This window comes from Mandrillus leucophaeus, unplaced genomic scaffold (genome assembly GCF_000951045.1).
Source record: "Mandrillus leucophaeus isolate KB7577 unplaced genomic scaffold, Mleu.le_1.0 Scaffold649, whole genome shotgun sequence".
Lineage (NCBI taxonomy): Eukaryota > Metazoa > Chordata > Mammalia > Primates > Cercopithecidae > Mandrillus > Mandrillus leucophaeus.
Window position 1 is genome coordinate 515,375 of NW_012107019.1, and position 15,079 is coordinate 530,453.

Below are 15,079 nucleotides of genomic sequence, written 5' to 3' on the forward strand. Positions count from 1 at the left end.
CCAGCCTAGCCAACATAGTGAAACTCCGTCTTTACTAAAAATACAAAAATTAGCTAGGCGTGGTGGCACATGCCTGTAATCACAGCTACTCAGGAGGATGAGGTACGAGAATCATTTGAACCCAGGAGGTGGAGGTTGCAGCGAGTTGAGATTGCACCACTGTACTCTACACTCCAGCCTGGGTGACAGAGTGAGACTCTGTCTCCAAAAAAAAAAAAAAAAAAAAAGATGAGAAAGCTCAAAAGTGGCAACAGGAAGTGACATTTATTGAGCTAGTCATATTCACATACATTATCTCATGTAATCCCCCAGACAACACTGTGAGCTAGTTATCACCTCTATTTAATAGATGAAGAGACTGAGGGTCAGAGAGGTGAAGTGACTTGCCCAAGTTTATATAGTAGGCCGTTTGACCCCTACTCAATTCTTACCAGGGTCTACTTGAATAAGAAGTCCAAACTTGGCCTCCTTTGCTAAGGTCAGAGTAAGGTTGCAGAAAAGGAAGGAAAATCAGATCATGAGTAAAGATCTGAGATGAATTCATGAACTTACAAGTGCCATTCCAGGTGGTGGATGGTAGATTTTGGGGACATCACCCAGACCTCTAGGACTAGCTTGATCTTTCCACAACAGGTCTACTTCTTATTTCTCCTGAGAAATCAGCTCCAGGGGTCTATCCAATAAGGCCTTCATGTTTGCTGAACTTTCTGTTGATCTAAAACAGACATCAGCTGTTGGAAAGACACTGCTACTTTAAGATGTTGGCCTTGGCAGACATTCCAGCAGTTTTATTTTCCTCAGGATTGTCATGGGGAGAGGAGAACAAACTGTCTCGGCTACAGTGAAGCCGAATCATTTAGTCCTCTCATTGTCTTATTTTTATATGCAACAGTGCCCAGCTCAGGGCCTTATGAGGCAGAAGGTGAAACTGATTCTAGAGGTGGGGACTCGGGTACCGGACCAGATTGAGAACTAGCTAAACAGGGCAGGGCAGAAGCGGCTTTCCATAAGACACAGCCACCAGGGCACTATGTCAGTTTACCATCACCAAGGCAACACCCGGAAGTTACCACCCCTTTCCATGGCAATGACCTGGAAGTTACCACCCACCTAGACATTTCTGCATAAACTGCCCCTTAATTTGCATATAATTAAAGGTGGGTTTAAATATGACTGCAGCCCTCGTCTGGACGTACTGCTGGCAGGTAGTCGTGGTCTGTAGGGAGTAGTATCTCTGCTGCCGCTGTCCTTGAGTTCTTTTCTCGGTGAAGCCAGGCTAAGCCCCAGTTTTGGGGCTCACCTACCCTGCATCACCTACACAGTGCAGAGTAGGCTCTCAGGAAATATGGAGTGAGTAAATTTGGCATTTGTTGTCATAGTGATTATTTCTATGGTAACATCTAGGCAAAAGGGCCAACCCTTGTGTCATTTCAAAAAAGGTCAGTTTCGCTCAGCGCAGTGGCTCACGCCTGTAATCCCAGCACTTTGGGAGGCCAAAGCGGGTGCATAACCTGAAGTCAGGAGCTCGAGGCAGCCTGGCCAACATGGTGAAACCCTCCTCTCTACTAAAAATACAAAAATTAGCTGGGCGTGGTGGCCGGCGCCTGTAAACCCAGCTACTCGAGAGGCTGAAGCAGAATTACTTGAACCCAGGATGCGGAGGTTGCAGTGAGCTGAGATCATGCCACTGCACTCCAGCCTGGGTGACAGAGCAAGACTCTATCTCAAAAAAAAAAAAAAGAAGGTCAGTTTAATTTTCATTGTCTCTAAGGTGCTGTCCATGTTTTCCTAACCTTGATATGACGGTGCAGGATCTGAGGGGCTGGGGCAGTAAGTACTTTCTCACGTAGTCCTAGTGAGTCAATGTTAACAATATATTTATAGTTTATAGGGTTTTGATTACTGTCTGGAAGTACAAAGGAGGAAGACAAACTAGTTCGCAATATAAAATCAATAAAATAAAAATAGCACCATGTAGAAGACTTCCTCTGGATGTCACTAGATTTGTGCTGTATAAAGTTCTTTCTAGAAGAAGAGTGTCTAAATATACCGGAGGAGAGCTATGGAAACAGGATAAAACAGGAGAATTGACTAAAAAAACCCCACAAGTATCTCATTTGCATGCGCTACCATGGAACGTGCTTTTGTTCCAAGTGGGTAGAATTCTCTTCTCCACGTGGATACGAATTAGAGAACATTTTTCAGTGTCTGGGAGGCAAATGAGGAAAGAGGGGGAATTGGGCATTTTTGTTTTCATTTTGACTGAGGGACACAGAGATGACTGCAAAGAGTTACCAATGGGTTTGCTCAAATGTGAGAGCTTTTGGATAGTGGTGTTATTGGGACTACTATTCACTATTCAGGTGGTTCACAACCTCTCCACCTTTTTGACTTGTAGAACTTCTGTTTGTCCTGTAAGACTCAAATTAAATATCCCTCCCCTTGGGAGCTTTCCCTGACTTTCTTCCTGTCTCACTGTCATTTTTCAAGCTCCACAGTGTTTTATATGTACTTTGTGATATTTATCATGGTAATTACTTTTTGGTAACTAACGCTATGTCCTCTTCTTTCAGTCGGTGCTGTGTGTCGTTCTTTATATATCCAGGATCTAGCAGGGCGCCTGGCACATAGGCTCTCAATAAATCCTGGTGAATGGATGGAAGATGGAGTGGATCCTAACTTCATTCTCTCCTGAATTCTTTCTAGACCAACTCCATCAGATGTTCCGGAGATTGAGGAATCCAAGCCTTAGAAGACCAGGATTAGGAAATTATACAGGAACAGGACTAACAGGAGAACAGTATACTCTTCAAACTCTCCCTCCAGTCTAAGGCAAGTGAAAGATTTTCTCGACATAAGTCAGACTTCCCCTAACAGTGCTTAACCCTGGGCAAGTCACTTCCACTCTCCAGTTCTCAATTTCCTCATCTGCAAAGTTAGGATAATAATAGGACCTCCCTTTTAGGATGACTGTGAAAATTAAATGGGATTATTCCTATTACAGTCAGCATAGTGTCTGGGCACTTAGTAAGTACTCAGTAAATCTTAGATATTATTATTAGCTGCTCTGAAACTAAGATCTGTGTAAAACACCAATGATAGCTTTTTATAAATATCTGTTTTATCTTGTTTTTTTTTTTTTCATCTTTTTTTTGAATCCTTCAACTTTCTTTAATCCATGTAGCTTTAAAAAGCTTTTTTTTTTTTTTTTGAGATGGAGTCTTGCTCTGTCACCCAGACTGGAGTGCAGTGGCGTGATCTCGGCTCACTGTAAGCTCCGCCTCCCAGGTTCAAGTGATTCTCCTGCCTCAGCCTCCCAAGTAGCTGGGACTATAGGCACTCGCCACCACGCCTGGTTAATTTTTTTGTATTTTCAGTAGAGATGGGATTTCACCATGTTAGCCAGGATGGTCTCTGTCTCCTGACCTTGTGATCCACCTGCCTCGGCCTCCCAAAGTGCTGGGATTACAGGCGTGAGCCACGCGCCTGGCCAAAAAGCCTTTTTTTAAAAAAGCATAAACATAACATCATGGCGAAGCTCAATGCCTCCTGTTCCAGGCAGCCTTCCCTTCTTGCCACCCAGTGTTGTAAAAATGACCTTTCTTTTCTGCCCCAACATTGTCTGTGCCATAACAGCACATATTAACTAATATCCACTGTAAAATTTCCCACTCCAAACTCAATCCGTGCCAATGGACGTTGCATTGACTATATCCTCTGTAGTTTTCTGGAATGTGAAGCTTTGTTTCCCCTGCTTCGGCTCTTCCTGTGGTCTAGAAGCAGGGCTTAGTGTTCAGGGAGGAGGCTGCATAAGGCCAGAAAGATCCTGGCCAGGGGTTAGGAAACCCAGATTCCTGCCGGATGAGAACTGGACTCTTCTATCTCTATAGAACAGGGGTAATGATGTCTCTTTTCCTAAGTCAGGTGGTAGAGAGGTTTAAATGAGATAAACCTCGTTTATGCATTTGTGAATTAAACACAAAATATATTAATCTCAATAGATATTGGAGACTCGGAAGAATGGGAGGGTGAGAGGTGGGTGAGGGATGAGAAATTACCTAATGGTTACAATGTACATTAGTATTCAGATACACTAGATTTCACCACTACACAATATATCTGCGTAAAAAAACCACACTTGTACCTTACACATTTATACCCAAAAAAGTCGATTATTCTCATTGCTTCTGTCAAATGGGAACTTCAGTCAGTGGGCTGACTTTTCCAAGTGTCAGTGTGCTTCTTGCCTGTGGATTTCTCCTGCTTGGTTTTGGATATTGAATTGACTTTTAGGACTTAATTCTGCCTTGGTTTGAAGACACCCACCAGGCTTCTGGGATTCTGGTGGCAAACTTTGTGGAAAGTCCTTTCCAAAGCTGTAGCTGAGGCCTGAGGGACCCTTGGCACCCACTTTTTTGTGTCTAATGCTGTTCTCTTTGGCTGAAATGACTCCTTATTTTCAAAAGCACAAGAAAAGTGAAAAGACCTACTATCCCCATGTGAGGGCCCAGAGTCTCTGGACCCCTGCTTTGTGCGAGAGATTAGAGCTTAATCTCGGTCAGGCAAAGTGGCTCATGCCTGTAATCCCAGCACTTTGGGCTGACATCAGGGGTTCGAGACCAGACTGGCCAACATGCTGAAATCCCGTCTCTACAAAAAATACAAAAATTAGCCAGGTGTGGTGGCACGTGCCTGTAGTCCCAGCTACTCGGGAGGCTGAGGCAGAAGAATCTCGTGAACCTAGGAGGCAGAGGCTGCAGTGAGCCGAGATCGAGCCACTGCATTCCAGCCTGGGTGACAGAGTGAGACTCCGACTCAAAAAAAAAAAAAAAAAAAGCAGTGGGGTAGGAGGCATGCGGGAAGTAAAGGTTTGTGTGTGTGTTTGATTTTTGTTAACTTCTAAGCCTATTTTCACCTTAAGAGGAAAGTGTGGATATGTTTATTTAAGTGGTATTTTTATATATACATTCCAAGCTTATTATTTTCTTCTGGATTTTTTATTTGCAAGTAAAACAATATGCAGATCCATTTCACAACTTGTTCATATATCTACTGATTAGAGAATCAGATGAGTAGAAAGCACTGAAAATCATCATAGTTCTCTAATTCTCACTGAAGTTGTTGGGTGGGAGAAATTTGATGACATGAAATGAAGCTGAGGGAAGCTCCTTGCTGTTTCTTGTATCCATTGCTCCTTATAAAGCATTAGCAGAAAGATATCCCACTAGGAATATTTTTAAACTATGGGGCAAATTAGGCAATATCTGGACATTCATTTAAATATTTAGGCCTGGCGAGGTGGCTCACGCCTGTAATCCCAGCACTTTGGGAGGCCGAGGTGGGCAGATCACCTGAGGCCAGGAGTTCAAGACCAGTTTGGCCAACATGGTGAAACCTCATCTCTACTAAAAATACAAAAATTAGCCAGGCGTGGTGGCATGTGCCTGTAGTCCCAGCTGCTTGAGATGCTGAGGCAAGAAGATCACTTGAACCCGGGAGGCGGAGGTTGCAGTGAACCGAGATTGTGCCATTGCACTCCAGCCTGGGTGACAGAGTGAGATTCTGTCTCAAAAAACAAACAAACAAACAAAAACACAAACAAATAAAAAACTTTGGAAAATCAAATATTGCATGTTCTTGCTTAGAAGTGGGAGCTAAACAACTGGTACGCATGGACACAAAGATGAGAACAAAACACACTGGGGACTCCAAAAGTGATGACGTGGGAGGGAGGGAAGGATGGAGGGAGGGAGGGGAATGAGCTGAAAAACTGCCCGTTGGGTATGATGTTCACTATTTGGGTGATGGGTTCACTAGAAGCCCAAACCCCAGCATAACGCAATAGATACATGTAGCAAACCTGCACATGTAACTCCTGAATCTAAAAATAAAAAAATACATACAGAGACTCAAGTCTATAATCCTAGCACTTTGGGAGGCTGGGGTGGGCGGATCGCTTGATGCCAGGAGTTTGAGACCAGACTGGCCAACATGGTGAAACCTTGTCTCTAGTAAAAATACAAAAATTAGCTGGGCATGGTGGCGGGCGCCTGTAATCCCAGCTACTCAGGAGGCTGACTCACAAGAATCACTTGAACCTCGGAGGCAGAGGTTTCAGTGAGCCAAGATCATGTCACTGCACTACAGACTGGGTGGCAGAATGAGACTGTGTCTCAGATAAATTTGTAAATAAATATAAGACAAAACTAAATTTTTAAAAAAGCTAACAAAACAAAAACACAAAGTAAACAATTAAACCAAGTGTATTTATTTATTTTTTTGACACAGGCTCTTGCTCTGTCACCCAGGCTGGAATGCAGTGGCACAATCTCGGCTCACTGCAGCCTCTGCCCCCTGGGTTCAAGCAATTCTCCTGCCTCAGCCTCCCGAGTAGCTGGGATAAACCAAACTTCTTACCCACTATCAAGTGTCAATATTTTATCTTTGTAGATAACATATGCGAAATTGGGATTTGAATGGTAATTATTTACTGACAATCCTCAAACAAACTCCTCTGGACACACTCCCCTGAGTTTAGGAAATAAACTCTAGCCAAGCTAAAAACAATTATCTAAAAAGAAAGCTGAAAACGATTCAAAATGCATTTTCAGTGATGTCAGGAAAACACGTATTCATCATTTTGTTTTGGGCTTCACTCTGTTTTGAAATTAACGATGGGCAGCCCTGTTATTCCCTCATTCAGGGCTCAGTTCTTCCTTGGAAGCAACAAGAAGTATTAGAGGTAGATTCTACCCACAGAGGACCAGAGGAGGCTTGGGAGGATGTAGCCCTGATTTTCCTACCCAGTTGCAGTTCCCTACCTGGGGGAAAGTGGTGCATCTTGGAGGCTCTTTGTTCTTTTCTCTAAGTGGTCCTAGGGCCCATCCCCAGGCCTTATGGCAGGAGAGTCACCTCCGCCCACCGCACGAGCAGCTCTACTGCTGGGAGCAACCACGCACAGCAGTGTGCACCCAGGGGCTTGCCAGGATCAGTTCCCCAACACTCACAATGGAAAATAAAAGCCATAGACCCTTCCCACAAATCTCCCTGAGGAACACGATATGCCCTCTTAAATAAATATTTTTCAGATGGGAGGCTTTCTAAATAGAAAATAAGTGACTGGGTTAGCAGACACAATCCTTGGATCGAAATTTACCTGTTTGAGCCACACATTGGTTGTCATCAGCTGATTCTTTTCATCCTAAGAAAATGACAATTAAAAAAATACTGTAAGTTGAAGTGAAAGTAAGTTGTGATTTTTGCTGTTGTTTTAGAAATGGGGTCTCAAGATGTTGCCCAGGCTATAGTGCAGTGGTGCCACCATAGCTCACTGCACCCTCGACCTTCGGGGCTCGAGCCATCCTCCTGCCCCAGCCCCCAAGGAGCTGACTATAGGTGCACGCCACCACACCCAGCTGTTTTCTGTTTGGTTTTGATCAGAAAAATCTATCTGAGTCTTACCTTTGAGGTGTTAAAAGTACAAAAGATTCTCAATTTTAAACAGTCAAATGGCATGTAAACAGTCAAATGGCATATAAATAGTCAAACGGTATGCAGATTTTGCTTAAAATGAAAAATAACTAAAACAAGTAGCAGTTCATTGTGGCTGTATTTATATAAAATTGCATAACCCAGAAGGCACTTTAAAGGTACGAAGTAGGCTGGGCACAGTGGCTCACTCCTGTAATTCCAGTACTTTGGGAGGCCAAGGCGGATGGATCACCTGAGGTTAGGAGGTCGAGACCAGCCTATCCAACATGGCAAAATCCTGTCTCTACAAAAAATACAAAAATTAGCTGAGCATGGTGGCGCCTGCCTGTAATCCCAGCTACTCGGGAAGCTGAGGCAGGAGAATCACTCAAACCTGGGAAACGGAGGTTGCAGTGAGTCGAGATCACATCACTGCACTCCAGCCTGGGTGAAAGACAGAGTTTCTGTGTCAATAATAATAGTAATAATAATAATAATGAAGGGGCAAAGTAGAGGGAAATAATAGCTAAATTGGAGATGGGCTTTGCATGACTTCCTAGAAGGAATCCTGGGGTATTGAGCCAGCCAGGGCAGGTGAGCATGCACACACGTGTGTAGTGGGGTGGAGAAAATGGACAACATAGGAGGATTCTTCTGGGGCTTTGGGGACCATAGCAGGACAATTTTGTTGCATTTGGGGAGTTAAAGTTCACTGGTTTCTTCTAAGAACACAATCATGGCAGAAATGCAAGCTGAAAAGGAAAATTAGAATGCGAAGGCATGGGTGAGTTCAGAAGAGGTGACGGGGCCACCTAGGGAGAGCAAGAATGGGCCTGGCTGTGGGCACTGTTGTTACCACCCCGTCTCCCTGCAGATCCCCCTACCAGCCCAGGGCACAGCCACGGAGGATCCAAGATCACAGCGCGTCAGCCCCAGGCTCAGCTCCTCTTCTCTGCAGTTCTCAGCCCTCCTTCCTGAGTGTTCAGCAAACCAGGCCAGGGGCAACGACTATCTTAGCAACCACATCCTCCCCCCAGCAAAAAGGTCCCACACTAACAGTGCTGCAATTTACCCTGTGATACCTTCTCGTTCTTTCCTCAGGTCATTTCAGTGGCTTCTTGGGGGCAGATTTTCTCTCACAATAAATTATTTTTTAAATTGAAATGTCAGACATAGGGAAAAAATATATTTTAGACTCATAAACAGGTTAAGGAATGCATGTTCTTTTTAGCTAAGTGCCAAGGATTACTCACCACATCTACGAGCTGGGATATTTTCAATCCAAAATATACTTTTATGGTGTCATTAGAATGTAATACAGGGCGGACCCATTTCTGATAACCTTGGAACAAATGTCTGAGGAGGGCATCTTCATTTTCGGCGATTGAACTGAACCCTGCAGTGGCTGTAAAAGAATCATGGGGGGACATGGGTAAATGGGAGGGGCACGATGGCTGGATGAGTGTCCCGTGGCATCCTGCACCATAGGCTGTGTCTGTTTCTAAACAGCCCAGTTCCTGAAAGGCAACTTGGAGCATGCGAGAGTCTCCATGCCCACTCCCACCTCCCTCCAAACACACACAGCTGAAAACAGAATCTGCATTTTTTTTTTTTTTTTTTTTTGGTGAAAATTTTTTTTTTGAGATGGAGTCTCGCTCTGTCGCCCAGGCTGGAGTGCAGTGGTGCGATCTCTGCTCACTGCAAGCTCCACCTCCAGGGTTCATGCCATTCTCCTGCCTCAACCTCCCGAGTAGCTGGAACTACAGGCGCCCACCACCATGCCCAGCTAATGTTTTGTATTTTTAGTAGAGATGGAGTTTCATCGTGTTAGCCAGGATGGTCTGGATTATCTGACCTCGTGATCCGCCCGCCTTAGCCTCCCAAAGTGCTGAGATTACAGGCATGAGCCACCACCCCCGGCCCAGACTCCACATTTTACCCAGAGTTCCACTCTCACAAGATTTTCCCATCATGGGGTCAACACCCGGGTCCCAGAAGCTCTATCTGCAGCCACCCCGACCCTCACCTCTGGTCCCATCTGCAATGCTCCCTCTTCACAGACATGGGCCCTGCCCATGAGCTGTTCTCTGTCCCTGAGCCTCCAGCATCTCCCTTTGGAAGTCTCTTGTTATTTGTCACACCTGTCTTCCTCTGGATCCCTGACGATGGGCGCAGTGGGCACTGTATTTGATCGTGTTTACCCAGCACCTAGAACAGTGCCTGGCCCATAGTGGGTGTTCATTTTATGTGTGTTGGTAGGTGTCAGAGTCGGCATGTGGTCACTGAACACCAGCCGTGTGCCCCTCATGGTCCTCTTGTCTTTTTCCCAAGGAAGTCTTTCCTTACGAAGTCCTTCCTTGGTCAGCAGCCAGGATGTCACACTCTGCCTCACTGTGCGAGAACCTCAGAAACACCCAGTGTTAAACTGTAACCCTCCAGTTGGGGAAATGGCTTAGGAATGCAGTCCCAAAATAAAGTTTTATTTCCTTACAGTGCAGCGCTATCACATTTACAACAAGCAAGTCCCCTACTTTTTTTTAAAAAAAAGATGGGGTCTCACTATGTTGCCCAGGCTAGAGTGCAGTGGCCATTCACAGGTGTAGTCCCATTACTGATCAGCATGGGAGTTTTAACTTGTCCCTCCTTGCCTGTTCAGCACCCGATTAATATGCTACAGCAACTCATTCTGCACCATGTCCTGACCATAAAAAACCTTTTTCTTCCCACTGAGACACCCATACGCTGGGTAATGATCTCATGAGAGACATACCCTCCAGGTTTACCCAATCAAAGTCCAGGGATTCTTTTAGGAAGAAAAGCAAAAGTGTACCTACCCCCTGTTTGCAGGAGGCTTCTGTAGGCACTTTCCTAAGAGAGGAGCAATTCAAGGTGCCTCTGTCCCAGCACCTCAGAGGCATGGGTGAGGTGGGCTGTGTGCTCTGAGGGTACCCAGCCCCGTTTTCCTCCACATAAATGCAAATGAGTGATAGAGACGCAACCTTACATTTATGCTTATTTATTTAAAAACTGTGGGCCAGGCACGGTGGCTCATACCTGTAATCCTAGCACTTTGGGAGGCTGAGGTGGGAGGATCGTTTGAGCCCAGGAGTTGGAGACCAGCCTAGGCAACATAGGAAGACCCTGTCTTACAAAAATGAAAAAATTAGCCGGGCATGGTGGCGCACCCCTATAGTCCCAGCTACTTGGAAGGCTGGAGCATGAGGATGGCTTGAGTCCTGGAAGTCAAGGCTGCAGTGAGTGGTGGTCGCACCACTGCACTCCAGCCTGGGTGACACAGCAAGACACTGTCTCAAGAAATTTTTGTTTTAATGAACAAAAACTGATCTGTTGATTACTATTAGTACCAAGAGCAGCACTGGGAGCAGCCAGCTGGGCAGCCACCAGGGTGTCAGTCTGTAAAGAGCCAGGAAACCTTCCTGGAAATGTACAGGGAGAGAACAGAGGGAATTCCCCACAGCCTCTAGGGGGCAAGTTGTGTATTTGCTCAGGGGGACATTCTTGAAGTCATCTTTGACTCCTCTTTTTCTCCCACTCCGCATCGGGTCTTAGTGTTCTTCAGAATACATCCCAGCCCTGATTGTTCCCCACCATCTCCACCGGGGCCACGCTGAGAGCACAGATGCTCTCTCTCCTGGGCTCCTGCACTGCTTCCTAATTGTTTCCACTCCTGCCCTTTCTACAGTCCATTCCGCACACAGCACCTAGAGAGGATTATGTCAGTTCCTGCTAAGCGCTCCAGATGGTTTCCCATCACACTCAGAAAGAAACATCCTAAGTTCCACCACGGTCTCCCTGACCCCATGTGGCCCTGACTGTGTACCCCCCAACCATACTGCCCGCATCCTCCTCCCCAGTCCTCGGGGCAGTCTGCGATTCCCAGAACAAGCCAGAATGCATCTGCATGGGGAAAGTTCTTACGCTTATCCAGAGAGTCCACAGCCATTCCTTCACTTGTCCAGTCTTTGCTCAAATGTCATTTTCTTGAGTAAGTCATTTCAGGCTACACTATTTAGAAATCCCTCTCCTCTCTATCCTTTTAGGGTACTTTATCTTCCAGTAGAGAACCTAATCATATCACATTTATCTGTTTATTGTTGTCTCCCCTCCCTAGATGATGCCAGCCCCAGGAAGTTGGGGATTGTCTTCCTTACTTCTGTATTCCCAGCTTCTAGAATAGTGACTGTCACCCAGCAGCTGCTGAGCTAATGACTGTTGAGTGGACAAACACTTGAGCAATGATGCAGTCAGCTTTGTGGCCTTTGTTTTACTGAGGGGCATCTGGAAAGTTGGGACCAGAGGGGAATTGCTCAAGAGAAGAGGGAAGCAGTGAGGACACAGCTGTCCTCCTCCATCTATTCCCAGGTCAGGGAGCCCCCTCCTCTAAGGCAGAGAATATTGTTTGAAAGGCACTTGTCTTCACCTGTTTTGTGCGGCTACAACAGAATACCACAACCTGAGGAATTTGTAATGAACAGAAATTTATTGGCTTACGGTTCTAGAGACTGGGAAGTTCAAGATCATGAGACCAGCCTCTGGTGAGGGCCTTCTTGCTGCATCAAACATGATGGAAGGGCAAAGAGGGGATGAGAAAGACAAGAGGGGCCAACCTCTTACGCCTCCCATGATAATGGCATAAATCCACTCATGAGGGTGGTGCCCCCATGACCCAAACACCTGCCATTAGGCCCCACCTCCCAACACTACTGTGTTGGGGGTCAAATTTCCAGCACACGAACTTTGGGGAACACGTTTAAACCACAGCAGCACTGTGGCAGACACTGCCAGTTCCCTGCCCAACAGCCATTCCCCCCTTTTCCTTGGCAATAGATGCTAAATTTATTCAGGGTTGCATGGTGCCAGCATAAAAAGCTCAGCTCTGGGCTTCCTTGCATCTGGGAATGACCTATGGCACATGTAGCCAATTAGATACAAACAGTAGCTGTTGGGATTGGGGTGGTTAGAGGAAAGGTTATTAAAAAGGATGGACTTGATCTGACATGTCTGCTTCCTTCTTTTTATCTGGAACTGGAGATTTGGCCACTCATCTGTCTTGCAAACCTGATGAAGGCTACACACATAGGAGGGCAGAGTGATACACAGAACCTGGGTTTCTGATAGCCCTGTACTATTGGCCTCCAAATTTCTTGGTATGAGAGAAAAGCAATCTCCTATTTGGTTAAGCCACTGTAGCCACTGACAGGCATCTGAACACAGCCCTGATGGCTGCTTGCACCACCTGACTAATTGCTGAGGTGCTGGAGTGCTGAAATTCCTGCAGAGTCCCTGAGTCCCAGGTCAGCCAAATTAGCACAAATTACTGAAGACAATGGGTGGAGGCACTCCAGGGAGGCTGAAAACAACTGAATGATGCCTGAACCAACACATGCGCATGCACGCGCGCGCGCGCGCGCGCGCGCACACACACACACACACACACACACCCCTATTAGCTCAAACAACTGTGAGCTGGGATAATTTCAGACACATAAGAGAGAGGGTTCCCGAAGATGAGCAGGGACTGTAACCATGAACTTCCTTTCCCAAAAGGAAAATTGTCCAGTCATTCTGAAAGGAGATGGAGTTGCACGTTGGGAGGGGAAATCTAGAATTCCGACCTGAAATGCTTAGCATTTGCACTTAGGCAGTTGTGCCCCCTGTGAAGATATAGGAATCCTGCTCTTCACCAAGATCCAGGCGCAGCGAGCAGCTCTGCTCTTTCATGCACAGCATGCATCTCCACCTGTGTTACCACTGTCAGAAGGCGCACTTTCCGTCTGAATTAACAAAAAGCACGAACCATACTGGCTGTTAGGGACTGAATGTTTACATCCCTCAAAAATCAAATGTTAAAGCCCTAACCCCCAATGTGACTGTATTTAAAGACAGAGCCCATAAGGAGGCCCAGAGGACAAACCATGTGAGGACACAGCAAGAAGGCAGCCTTCTGCAAGCCAGGAAGAGAGTCCTCACCAGAAACTGACTTTTTAGTGCATGATCATAGACTTCCAGTTTCCAGAATTGTGAGAAAATAAATGTCCGTTTTTAATCAGTCTACGGTATTTTGTAATGGCAGCCTGACTAATGCAAATCTGTTCTGACCAAAACAGACTTTATCCCCCTAACAAAAAAAGTCAAAGATTAAATGATTTCTGCTTAATATCCTGAAATTTCCAAACCTTTCCAAAATAGAAGCTGAAGTCATTGGCATTATTGAAGCAGACTTAGAGGACAAGCCTGGAAATGTTTCTGGTTTGTCCTTCTTGTGAAATAGAACATTATAAGAAAGATCAAGTGCTTCTCACAGTTGATCCTTTGAGACCAGGGCCTCCATAAATATTTGATGATATTTGAATGAACAAATGAACACATGAACAAAAGGCCATAACAGTGTTTTCTGTGACCCAGGGGAATGAGGCAGAGCTAGCCTGGCTTACTGCTCCCGAAGATGTAAAATCACAGATACGCTCAAGGTTTCCAGGACAAGTGGTCTTTGTATTATGGAATAAAAGGATTCCTGGAAAGTTGTGCATAGACCAAATTTTTGCAAAATAACTTATATTTAAGATTAATCACAATATTCTAAGATTCATTTCAGTAATCCATTGAGAAACCAAGAATTTTTTCTCAGAAGATGAGTGTCCTCCATTGTGGATGCACATATATATATATTTTTTTTTAGGTGAAGTCTTGCTCTGTCACCCTGGCTGAAGGGCAGTGGCATGATCTTGGCTCAAGGCAACCTCCTAGGTTCAAGCGATTCTCGTGCCTCAGCCTCCTGAGTAGCTGGGATTGCACCAACATGTCCAGCTAATTTTTGTATCTTTAGTAGAGACAGGGTTTCGCTACATTGGTCAGGCTGGTCTCCAACTCCTGACCTCAAGTGATCTGCCCGCCTCAGCCTCCCAAAGTGCTGGGATTACAGGCATGAGCCACCACTCTTGGACATGGATGCATTTCTTAGAGAAGCTTGGATCCAATTTCAGCCACAATGAAAGAGGAAGGAAAATTGAACTGATAATGAAGTTAAGACAATAAAACCAAGAAGGACCTCCAGGATTACTCCAGCCCCTCGTTTTACAGGTGAAGATACTGGGGCATTGAGAGGAGCCTTGGCCAGGGTCATCCAGCTGATGGTGGCCTGCGTGGTCTTCTGGTGGCCAGGCCAGCCATCTTCTCTTATTCCAAAAATTCAATTCGATAAACATGTATTTGCTGTTATTGCTATTTTTGATGTTTCGCTGTTAGCATTGTATTTTCCGGAATCCTTTACTGTTATTTAGAGCAACCTACTACCTGGAAGAATTATATTATTTTTATTTTTTTGAGACGGAGTCTCACTCTTGCCAGGCTGGAGTGCAGAGGCACGATCTTGGCTCACTGCAACCTCCGCTTCCCGGGTTCAAGTGATTCTCCTTCTCCAGCCTCCCAAGTAGCTGGGATTACAGGCACGTGCCACCATACCCACCTAATTTTTGTATTTTTAGTAGAGACAAGGTTTCAACATGTTAGCCAGGATGGTCTCGATCTCCTGACCTCGTGATCTGCCCGCCTCAGCCTCTCAAAGTGCTGGGATTATGTGCGTGAGCTA

At 45.5% G+C, this 15,079-nt stretch overlaps 1 protein-coding gene across 1 annotated transcript in view; it reads right to left on the bottom strand.

The window, feature by feature from the left end:
- CHRNB3 (cholinergic receptor, nicotinic, beta 3 (neuronal)) overlaps positions 1-15,079 on the bottom strand; it is a 34,534-nt gene that overhangs the window by 13,128 nt on the left and 6,327 nt on the right. Inside the window, exons 2-3 of the mRNA XM_012001044.1 lie at positions 8,724-8,875; positions 7,157-7,201 (exon numbers count right to left, since the gene is read on the bottom strand). Coding sequence (XP_011856434.1) covers positions 7,157-7,201; positions 8,724-8,875 — 197 coding nt within the window. The remainder of the gene's footprint in view (positions 1-7,156; positions 7,202-8,723; positions 8,876-15,079) is intronic.